This window comes from Triturus cristatus, chromosome 7, assembly GCF_964204655.1.
Source record: "Triturus cristatus chromosome 7, aTriCri1.1, whole genome shotgun sequence".
In the NCBI taxonomy this organism is placed as follows: Eukaryota; Metazoa; Chordata; class Amphibia; order Caudata; family Salamandridae; genus Triturus; species Triturus cristatus.
The window spans coordinates 1,191,220,509-1,191,232,620 of NC_140590.1; the positions used below are offsets into that span (position 1 = coordinate 1,191,220,509).

At 47.8% G+C, this 12,112-nt stretch overlaps 1 protein-coding gene across 3 annotated transcripts in view; it reads right to left on the reverse strand.

Annotated features, from left to right (window-relative positions):
• TEP1 (telomerase associated protein 1) overlaps positions 1 to 12,112 on the reverse strand; it is a 1,383,286-nt gene that overhangs the window by 216,740 nt on the left and 1,154,434 nt on the right. For all 3 annotated transcript variants that reach the window (XR_014966740.1, XM_085618536.1, XM_085618535.1), the window contains exon 48: positions 5,809 to 5,945. Coding sequence is in view for 2 of the 3 variants with exons in the window: in XM_085618536.1 (XP_085474662.1) it covers positions 5,809 to 5,945 (137 nt within the window). In the remaining variant the exon portion in view is untranslated. The remainder of the gene's footprint in view (positions 1 to 5,808; positions 5,946 to 12,112) is intronic.

The window sequence follows — 12,112 nt, forward strand, 5'->3', positions numbered from 1 at the left end:
GCAGAACGGGGAGGATGGGCGGGCGGTATGGAATCTATCACTAACTAATGTCTCTTACAGATGTATTGTTACACAAGTAAGTAACTTGTGCATCTGAAAGAGACACGTTAGTGATAGATTTCTTACCTTAGAATACATACCCAAGCAATACTAACCTCAGTGGCGGGTCTGCGAAGTGAAATCACACCAGAAAGTCACCGGGAACCAACCGGCCAAAGAAGCCGTCTCTCCGGACTTGACTGTCAAGGCAATAGTGCTTAGTGAAAGTATGAAGCGAGGCCCACGTAGCTGCCCGACAGATATCTTGCAGGGGGACACCGCATCTTAATGCTGTAGTAGCTGCTGTCGCCCTGGTAGAATGGGTGCGCAGCCCAACCGGAGGTTCCTTTTTAGCCAGAGTAACAGGCTTTAATACACATGGCAAACCATTGGGAGATAGTCCGCTTGTGCACAACCCGACCTTTCTTGGCACCCACGTAGCCAACAAAAACCTGGTCATCCACTGGGAGCTGCTGTGCGCGGTTGAGATAGAATGAAAGCGCACGTTTTGGGTCCAGATGGTGGAGCCTCTCTTCCTCTCTTGAAGGATGTGGAGGCAGAAAGAAAGTGGGCAGAGTGACAGTCTGCCCGTGATGAAAGGAGGGACTTGATCGAAGCACAACCGTGTCCGGATGAATCGCCAGGAAAGGAGGTTTACATGAAACAGCCTGAAGCTCACTCACCCGCCTGGCGGAGGTGATGGCCAGCAGGAAGACAGTTTTCAAAGTTAATAACCGCAAAGGACAGTTATGAAGAGGCTCAAAGGGAGCGCACATTAAGTATGTGAGAACCAGGTTCAAGTCCCACTGAGGCATCACAAAAGGAATGGGAGGGAAAAGGTGAGTAATGCCTTTGAGAAATCTATTGACAACAGGGTACTTCAAAAGAGACGGCTGATCAGGCAGCCTGAGAAAGGCTGAAAGAGCAGAAAGGTAGCCCTTGATAGTGCTTAGAGCAGAGCCCTGCTGGGCCAAAGAGAGAAGGAACAATAGGACCAAAGAAAGAGGGGCAGAAAGGGGATCTACAGCTTTCGCTGCGCACCATGCCACAAACTTGTTGCACCGACAGGCATATACAGTTTTAGTTGAGGGTCGCCTGGCTGCCATAATCGCATTACAGACTTCAGGAGGCAAGTCAAATGAAATCAACTGTCGCTGCTCAATCTCCACGCAAGGAGGTGGAGGCTGGACAGGTTCGGGTGGAGGACCGTCCCCTGGTGCTGCGACAGGAGATCCTCCCGAAGAGGCAGACGGATTGGGGGATTCACGCTCATACTGAGTAGCTCGGGATTCCAAACCCTTCGAGTCCAGTCCGGTGCCACAAGAATGACTTGGGGGGAGGAGCCAAGATGGCGATCGGGACGGCAGCGTAGGCTCCCAGCTCCGTGAACCTCCACATCCCGCACAGATATCCTGCATGAGATCCTTAGCCTGCGCTATATGCCCGTGTTGGTGGCTGAGAGCTGCAACCGATCGTGTGATTCTGAAGTTTCTGGCGGCGGTACCGCCGGAGAAATGTCCATTTGAAGTTTGCGGCCTGTGCAACCCTGGAACCGGGACCTCGGGTGGACAACATGGCCGGGCGGCAGTTCAACAACAGCGGCCACTGGTGACTGGGTGGAGTCGGAGTACCGGATTGGTGCGAAAATTGGCCTGAATTTCGCCGTGGTCATTCCCACCACTGAGCGTAGCGGAACGAGTGCGTGCCCGGGGTGGCAATTTCAGGATTCTCCGGTAATTGCCTGAGCCTTCGCCGGTGAGCTGCCCGTAACTCGTCCCGATTTTCGCGGGCTGCTCCCGGATTTTCGCGGGCGTTGGTCCGTGGTGGGGATGACTGTCACCTGTGGCCACACACTGGATCTATATTTTTGCCTGCCCCCGGAACCCTGTTTCCAGTGACATGGAACTTAATGCGCTTGTGCCTGAGTCCCGGTCCCAATCTGGGATGGACCTACCCGGCGGCCATCTTGATGGGATGGAGTCTATCATCCTGTACACTGGGTCTCAGCAAGATTGGGAGTGGGTGCCTAAGAGGAGCGTAGCGGAGCGGGCGCCGGGAGCTGTGCTGGGGTACGGTGACCTTCTCGAAGCTCTCGGTGCCCTTCATTCCACCTTGGTTCACGGCGCCTCGGTCTTGGGGAGAAAGCTGGATAGTATTGTGTCGGCGTCGGAACAGCTGCAATCTGCCTGCCCCCAGGTACACAGGGACTTGCTACACTTCACACAGGAGGACAGTGTCGTGACCGCCCCTGTGAATAGGGGACAGCTGGAAACTCCGGACAATGTGCCAACGTGTGATCGGCTGGCTGTGGGTCCGGTTTGCTCCAGAGGTTTTGGATTTGAGCGGGGGGTGGTGGCTTTGTCCCACGCGCAGCCTCTGGCGACCCAGGCAATATTCCAGCAACAGTCGCCTGCTCTGGCTGATTCCGCCTTCCTGGACCTTGTGTGCAGTACAGTTCCTGGGGCAGTACTGGGAAAGATGGTCCTTTATAATGCTGACTGTGTTGGTGTTCAGAGACGTCCACCCTACATGTGTGTGTCGCTTCTTGGTCTTTTTTGGACGCTCCTCTTCCTTGTAACATTGGACATGGCACTGGGTCGATGGGTATGCATGGGTGGATTCGCAAAGAGTGGCCAAGGATAAGGCTGATCCTTCAGAGGTTGTCATCTAATAGGCGGGCGGGCACAGGGGTTGCGTGCTCTCACGGCATAACTAATAGTGTAATAGGTGAATAATGCTCCCCATTTTTCTTTGACATGGTCGATTTTGTGTTTGTTTACTGTTTGCTTTGGGGAGGAACATATTGTGCGGGAGGGAGAAGCCGGGGGCATGTTTTGAAGGCCCTCCTCCAGTTTATTAATATTCTCTCTACTCCACCGTCTGGTGGGGTTTCCTTTCTTACTTCTTTTTCTCTGTTTCTTCTATATTTCGGGTCTGGTTCCGGGGCGACAGGCACACTGCTGGGGGGGGGGGGCCGTACTCATCTGCAGAGGTGCAGGGTGGGGGGTTGGGGGGAGGGGATTCTTTAGTTTTTACCTTGTTTCTATGGCCTCCTTTTTCTTCTCTTATTCTTCTTTGTCTTCCTTTCTGGGGTCAGCACGGTAGGTCTCCTTTGCTGTCAATCACTGCTTTTTCATGTGTGCCTCAATTTCCGTGGTGTCTTCTGGGTCTTAGGGCAGGGGACTGCAGGCGCAAATGGCCGTGATATTCCCCCACATCCTGAACCTCCTGTTTCAGCGCCATTAACTCGATAGATTGCTGTTTATTGTTGACGTTTACTATTCTGCCTGCCATTTTTTGCTGCTGGGAAATTGTTTGGCACCCGATCCTTCTATCCCTTATTACAAAATGAAAACCTTTTGTATCCTGGTCCCTAATTGGGCTGTTCAGTGGCCAAGAGTATACTGGCATGGAGAATCTGCTCCCCGAGGTGCTGCCTGTGATTACAATTTGCTTCTGTTACTTTGATTGCTTAGCGGCCGGCCCCGGGGGTTGTAGGCCCATACTTGTCTTTTGGTTGAAATGTCAATAAAGGTTTTTACAAAAAAAAAAAAAAAAGAATGACTTGGGCCCGGTCGCGCCTGATCATCTTCAGCACTCTGGGTAGAAGTGGTATAGGCGGAAAGACTAGCAGACCGCAACTCCACTCGCGACGAAAAGCGTCTTCGAGCGAGTGCCGCCTTGGGAACTCCAACGCACAGAACTGCTGACATTGCGCGTTCTCTTCGGGGGCGAATAGATCTAACCAATGTTCTCCCCACTGCTGAAAGAGACCATGCACCACATCTGAGTGTAGACGCCATTCGTGATCCAACATGCACCTGCAGCTGAGTTTGTCCGCCCTGGTGTTCAGAGAACCTGCCAAGAGTTGAACCACCAAGGAAATGCCTTGATGTTCCAGCCATGTCCAGAGAGGCAGAGCCTCCTGACATAGGGTACACGACCCCACCCCACCTTGCTTGTTGCAGTACCGCATGGTGGTGGTGTTGTCCGTGAACACCTGCACTATACTCCCCTTGACAGAGGGAAGGAATGCTTTTAGTGCAAGTAGGATCGCCCTGAGCTCCGAAAGGTTGATATGGAGCTTGGACTCTGCCGGAGACCAGAGGCCTCTGCTCTCCGCCACTCCCATGTGGCCGCCTCCTCCCAGGAGGGACGCATCCGTCACCACTGTGTGCTCCAGTTGGGGTAGGGAGAGGGATCTGCCGCTGACCCAACGCTGGTCCGTGAGCCACCACTGCAAGTCCTGTGCAGTGCCCTCCGAGATCTTGACGTAGTCTTACACGTTTCCCCGATGCTGCGTCCATTGGAACTTCAGATCCCACTGCAGAGCACGCATATGCCACCTGGCATTATTGATCAGCAGGATGCAGGAGGCCATGACGCCCAGCAGTCTTAGGGTCTTCCTGACCAAAACCCAGGAACAGGGCTGAAAGATCTGAATCATAGCTTATATGTCCCGGACTCGCTGTTCGGGAGGATAAACCCAAAATTGCGCCGTATCGAGAACCGCTCCGATGAAGAGGAGCTTCTGAGAGGAAATCAGATGCGAGTTTGGCACGTTGATGGAAAACCCAAGCGAATGCAGGAGGTCGTCCGTAGTCTGGAGGTGGGAGACGACAGCCTGGGGCGAGCCTGCCTTTAACAGCCAGTCGTCGAGAATGGGGAAGCCTGAAACCCCTGATCTGCGCACCGGTCCCTCGACCTCCAATGGGAACGCGACTTCAATCGTCGCGGAACCGATTGCCGGACCTCCAACAACTTTCGGGAACGCTCCCGCAAAGCTTTCGGCGCCATGGCACGACAATCGGGGCACGCCTCGGGGTCGTGGGCGTGCCACAAGCAAAAGAGACACGCGTTGTGCGGGTCCGCTACAGACATGTTCCGGCGGCAGGCCCTATAGGACTTAAACCCGGGCATTCCTACTGCACCAGGAGTCAAGTACTCGACAAAACAAGTTGCCAGAAACCAAGTAAAAACTTTTAACTAGGGGTACAACTCTCTATCGGATCTGCGCTGCTGTGCGGAATGAGAAAGAACTAAAGTCAGCATGCGTGGGCACATCTAAGTAGCTCAGACGACGTCATCTCGGCGACTACGACGCCTCCGACGTACGCTGAGCCCTACGATGACGCCTACCGACGCGCGGGTTTACTGCTGAGAAAAACTTTCCGGATCCAGTCTGACGCCTGGGGATATTCTAAGGTAAGGAATGTATCACTAACGTGTCTCTTTCAGATCAATGTGTTAGACTTTACATTAATTTGAAGTTTATTTGACCAAAACACCTCACTGGTTACTCTTAGTTATAATGTTAACGATAAAGTGTATATTAAAGACATTAAGAATTAAAGTGTTAGTGCTAAAAAACTGGATGTTGTGTAAGTTAGCGAGGTGCTTCTTACAAATTATAACAGACTGTCAGAGCTTTTCGATGAATTTCAAAAGCTGCTACGCTTTGATTTTCTTCTATTCACAAAAATGTAGTTAATAAAAAAATGGCATTCCTTCACAAGCACTTTGAGATGACCAAGCTGCACACTCACTGATACAATCAAAAATGATTTTTAGATCATTTACGATGTAATACAAAATATATTTTTGTGTTTTTCCTTTATTCTAATTAAAATTACACCTATAGATGGGAGAGAGAGGCTCAAATTCACTATTGCAAATCCATTCATCACTTATGAACAAATAGAAAAAAAATACACATGTACCTCATAAACGTACATATATTTTCATTGCTGAAATAAATAGAATCCTTACCTGAACCGTTGTTAAAGGGCTCCCTGAATGCCAGACGATGACCTCGCCGCCTTCACTGCCAGAGACCACGAACTGTCCGTTGGGAGACCAAGCAACGGCGGTCACGGCGCTCTGGTGATGTGCAGCACAGCCCTCATCTGCAGAACCAAGAGCAGGAGAGTGAGGTCATGGGTCATGCAACTGTCGCTGCTATTCGCTGACCAACCAGGGGTCAAAGGGTCACTGTGGGGTTTCGGCCCGAAAATGACAAACGTCCTTATATGGAACAATATTTTCACTTATGATTACATTGCAGAAACTCATTTTATTAATGTTTCTATTACTTGAAAATACCGCATCACAAGCATATGTTACAACTATTAGACGATTTTGATACAAGCTAGCTGCTTGCTGGGGGAGTTTGCAATCACTGACATTTGCTGTTCTAACATCTGCAAAACGGCCTCTGCTCAGAACGAGGCCCCTAGTCTGTAGTATTTATCCAACCAGATCTGCATGCCACTACTGGAACGGTGGATCACTCACCAAGGCACTGCGTAGACGCGTAAAGGTGTGAAAAATGTACATGGCTGGGTCAAATCCTCACTGGTAAAACACAGGCTGAATGGGCCAGGGGAGGCTGACGGGGCGACACAGGGGTCCTCATTATATAGGGTGACCAGACGTCCCCGTTTTCCCAGGACGGTCACCGTTTTTGGAGAAGTGTCCCCGTGTCCCGACACTTTTCTCCAAGTGACTCAAATGTCCCTGTTTTCAAACAGTGTCCAGGTTAAACACAGAAATGTCCCTGTTTTTCATTGTTCCGGTTGAGCATGCACGCGCATGCTCTCTTTGCACTGTTTACGGCATGTGTCGTCACTGAGGTGAGCGCTGTAGCAAGAAGGGAAATCATTTGAGACATTTTACACGCAGCACCACCTACGTCATCGTGCCAGCCAAAGTTTCTACTTGGGATAAAACAATATTTCTTCGTCCTGTAGCTTGTATTCATAGCCATACAAACTTTTCAGTAGCCCTTATTACCGTGCAAGGATTAATGCATTGCTCATTGCATGTTTTATTCCTAACCAATTGATGCATGCTCTGTGTTCTCCATATCAATGCTATGACTTGACCTTTTGACTGACCTTTCAGATCTCGGCAAACTGTTTACCTGGAAAGGACTTAAAGGAGCAGTATTAACGCCTGTGGGAGAGGCGAGCAGCGCTGCTCGAGCTTTTTTCTCAGGTCTTCACACTATTGCACTATGAGATGAAACCAATGGCTAGAGTGCACTATACATACCGCAGTAAGGTAACATGACATCCCAGCAGTGACCACGCAAATGTGGGAGGACTGTGTGGTCGGCCTGCCTTTGCCACCCTTAAGATCCTAAGGCAGCAATACCTGGAGAGAAGTGGTTTTTTTTACATTGGTTAATGGCTGCCATTTGGCAATTTAGCATTCCGCAGTTTACCTCCCATGCTTTTCTGACATGAGCAGCTAAGCAACATTGGTGAGTTGTACTTTATGTGGTGCTGATGCGCAGCTATAGAAACAAGCATTGATAAAGCTAGTAAATCTGGCGTTTGCTAGCCTGTGATGTTTTGTTGATTTTTGGCAAATATATGCTATAGTCCTTCAAACTGTAAATGTAATAAAAAGTACAAATGCTGCTGTGTAAAGGAGAGGGGTGCCAATAAAAGACCGCGGATTTGTTGTCTGTAATGCTTCATCTCAGTCTGTGGAGGGAGCTGTCATTGTAGTCCTTTTTCTAGGTCTATGACAGCTGTCAAATAGTCCTACTTTTATGTCGATGGTTACTGCAAACCGTAGTCCTACTTCTATGTCTATGACCTGTCCCCGTTTTTAGGTCTCGCCTGACCCAGCGCATGCGCTGGTCTGGCGAGACTTATTGAGAGGGCTCCAAAAAGTGCTACCAGGCCAGCCTAGAGCTACAGTGCATGTGCGCGGGGGCGCGCGCGCCACATTTACTGTGATTACTTTCACTTTAGCGGCCACACGGCCGCTTTGATGTTTGATCGCGATCACTTTCACTTTTACGGCCGCTTGGCATAGCTAATAGGTCTCGCTTTTGGGACCTTATAAGTGTTTAGTTATGCAACTGTTGCATGGCTAAACACTTATAAGGTCCCAAAGGCGAGACCTATTGGCTATGCCAATGCTTGTTTGTTTTGAGAATCTGGTCACCCTATCATTATACTTACTATGTAAATAAAGTGTGTATGTCACCATTAGCTATAACCTCAAGCAGTAGCTTAGTGGAGTACTGGGTGCGTGCAGACAAAACCAGGAACCAACCAGACAAGACATATGGAACGAAATAAGAAAATGGCAACAGCACATTCACTGATAGTTGAGAGCAAACTTCCTGCGCCCTAGTGGATGAACAGGTAACTGCACCAACCACCGCTTGCTGTCCCCGTGTTTGCTTGAAGAGGCTCCAACTCTTGTAGAAGAGGCCGGAACCCTGGGTGTCAAATCAAACTTTCTTGCAATCCGGAGGTTAATACAAAGCTCAGCACAGGAAGAATCAGCGGCGTTTGTCATGGAAGGTGAGCACTGTCCTAGGACCCAATAAGAACCAGCTATATCCCTCATCATTTGTAGGCAGACTACTGCGGAGCTCATGCCCTACTAAGCCACACCCAAATCCAGAAACAACGAAGGAGACAAAACAAACCAGTCATGGATGGTATACCTTCATTAGAAGAACATATTTTTACGCCGTCGTCGCCCTTTGTCACTCTCTTCTTATTGTTTCGCTTTGTGGAGGTGGGAGACCGGTGATTTATTAGAGCTTTCCTGAGTACGTCATCCCAGTGGAATGGGCATGTCACGTTTAGTCATCGCATCACCAGGGACAGGTCGTGACACAGGGTGCGAGTATAGTGGGCTCGCGGGCCAGACACCGTCATTCACTTCTCATCAGCTAGGCAATTCGAACTGTGTGTTTACAGTCTAAACTCTTTCTCTAAATGTCTTATGGAGGCGTCAATATGCGGTCAGAAAGTCCTGTCAAACGCACATGTATTGATCCGACTGTGGCTTGCCTTGAAAATGATTGTGTGCGCTCCTGAACCGAAACAATGTGTGAAAACGGTTAGAGGTTTTCCTGTGTCTGCCAACAGGTCAATATGGAATTCAAAGCATTTTGGAATTTCAGCAAGCCAAGGTTCGGACGGCCTGCATCTTAGACAGTGGGTCAAAGTTCAGGAAAAGAAAACGAGCTTTGTGTGCAATGCTAGTGAGTAAATTAGAGAATTGGTTTTAGACCGGGAATCTTCATCCTTTGACCAGAAAACGAGTCAGGCAGGGGTCATATAAAACAAAATCAGAAGTGGGGCAGAAGTAAAAACACACCCCCTTGATTTAAATAGCATAAAAGGTTAGGCACTGGAGAAGAGAAAAGAAATCTAAAGACACAACTAAAATAAATAACATAATCCCAGTTCACAAAAATCAATAAAATGTTCTCAACATACCACTAGAATTGTCCCTATCGTTAGATCACAAGGGCTGCAGGCAAAAACCTGGGGGAGCATGGCAACCTCTGGGTGCCCTAATAGATTCCCCTGAGATCAGGTCAGTATCAGGGACTCCGACATTTTGGGTCCACTGAGGATACTGTTAGACCTGGCATCTAAGGTATGTTTTCCCCTCTCTTTTTGCTTCTGACCTCCTGTGTTTTTGACTGTGTGCTGCATTTCGTTTTTCCTGGTTTTAGTACTCTGGGCACTTTACCACTGCTGACCATTGCATTGCAAGTGCTCCATGTATAAAATGTATCTGTGTTTGGTTTATCCATGATTGGCATATTTGATTTACCAGTAAGTCCCGACTAAGGTTGGGTGAAAGGGAGTTGATCATGGGATGTTATGGAGGGTTGGGAAGTATGACGTGAGAAGGAGAAGAGAGACTCGGGAGGGTCACGTTTAAATGACGGGTAACGAGGGAAGGAGGTTGATTGAGGTCGCAAGAAGCAGGGGTCAAAGTATGGTAATTAGCTACCGAGTGACAGGCAGCCACCTATGTTGACTTCAAAAAGCAGGGTTCAAATATGACAGACACACTAGGGGGAATGTGAAGAAAGCATTGCAGTTGATATTAATTATTGAGATTAAGAAAAGAGGGCAACTTTAAGCATGACATTTTCCTGCATTTGTTTGCTTTTATTGGCTGATGTAATATTAAAACATGTGCAATTGTTATTTTCAGTTTTCCCTGACGAAGGGCCCTAGAGGCCCGAAATGCATTGGATTTTAATAAACTGCTACGGATGAATTTGGCTTTTGAAGTGAGGTTCGGATGGCCCGGCAGGAGCATTAGAAACTTGGGAAATGGCTTTTCCTTGCATGAAGACCAAAATTATTTCAAGGGAAAATGTGGATTATCAATGGAATGAAATAACGTTTTGAATAATGGAAAAGAGGAATATGAGAAGAAAAATACATTGCAAATGCAATTTTGGCTGTGCCAATGGTTAGGGGCAGAGAGTTGTCCCTAATATGTTGCCGACTAAACTGCACCATATATGTCCAGGGCCTGTAAATCAAATGCTACTAGTGTGCCTGCATGACTGATTGTGCCACCCACATGAGTAGCCCTGCAAACCTGTCTCAGACCTGCCACTGCAGTGTCTGTGTGGGCAGTTTTGAACTGCCATGTCTACCTGGGAAGTGCAAACACAACAAGATAATGGACGGAGTGCTGAAAGGTTTCAGCCATTCACCCCCAGTCAAGAGATCTGGGTTTAATCCACCGCTCTTTTGCTTACTATGCCACCCCAGTATGGACCCGGCCATAAGCAAATCTGTCTTGACCCTGCTCCTCATGAGAGAAGTCCAGGACAAACTGCCAGGCCATGTCCTCCCTGGACTGGAAACAAGCATAATGGTACCGGGTTCGGGTCTTTTTTCAATTGTCACCATAAGTGGGATGGGTATGCCCAGACGTGGGTCTCATGCTCGCTATCCCACCCGATTCAAGCTAGCCTGGCTGATGAGGGGTGATACCCTGACACCATTCCCAGGATGCTTGTTTCTGGTCCAGGGAGGAACTGGTCTGGCAGTTCGGGCTGGACTGTGTCAGACTCTAATTACAGTACTCAAACTTACACAGGAACAGAGATGCTAGTTCCCAAATCCACCCCGACAGCAATCCAGAGCTTAGTGTGACAAGTCTCTAGAGTGGCTATCTAGGAGGAAGGGGGAAAGTGGATAAAATAACAAGAGAGAAGAGACTGTTCTGCGGCTTCCTTCAGGAGTCCGTCCAGCAGACTTCTTTTGCTGAAGAAATAACCTGTAGATAAGAATTATTGTTATCATAAACTTTTAGTCCTTAACCTCTCTTATCTCTTAACCCCTATTGCCTTATTTCCTTACCATGCCAATTTCAGAACTCTGCTTCTCTTCTATTTCTTTTCTGTGTGTGCTTTTATTTCATTAACTATATTCTTCGTCTGCAATTTAAAAAAAAGGAAATAGCTAGAACCCAAGGTTTATCTGCCTCATATAAATCTTTCTCTCTGAGCTTCTCACTTACTTTCCTATTTTTCTCTTTACTCTCCTATGTCTTATCTTCCTTGGTATCTGCCTTAATTCACAGCTTCTTTTTCTTTTTTGCACACCTGTAATATAGTTACATTTATCTGTTAAGAACTTCTGCTTTCTTTTAAACCTGACGTTATTTATTTTAATTTGGTATACTACTTACTGTGTTTGAGGTCTTTTCCTATTGGTAATTATTCATCTGTGTGTTTAATGCTTTCTTCTCTTTTCGTGGTGGTATTTCTCTCTCAGTACTTAGCTATTGTTCGACGACTTATTTCTGTGGTAAGTATGGTTTTATCTTATTCTATTATTTGTAGTTGCTCAAGAGTTCTAATCTATATTGCAATTCTTTTTCAGGACTTGTCGTTACTACTCGTTACCTCTGTGAAGAATTACAGTAAAGCCACTTCCCTCACAGTAGTTCTATGACTATTGCTTTCGGTAATTTACTTCAGTTCTCTGACGTGACAAATATACACTCGTTAACTTAGCTTCATTTTTCTTGTGCTTCCTTCAGATGCTCCTGTTGACGCTGCTTCCTCTTCCTGACGACTCGGTGCGAAATTTTCACAACTAAGATCTGCTGTTCTCCTCAAAAGTCACTTTACTTCATGGAACTCGGATTTCGAACTTGTATCTACTGACTTCCGAAAACTCTTCAGGGTAGATTCTGAAAAGCCTTCGAGCGAGAACTGAAACTCTTCTAGTCAGCGTGCACTGGAATGCGCACCTGACTCTCTAGAATTCTTGGT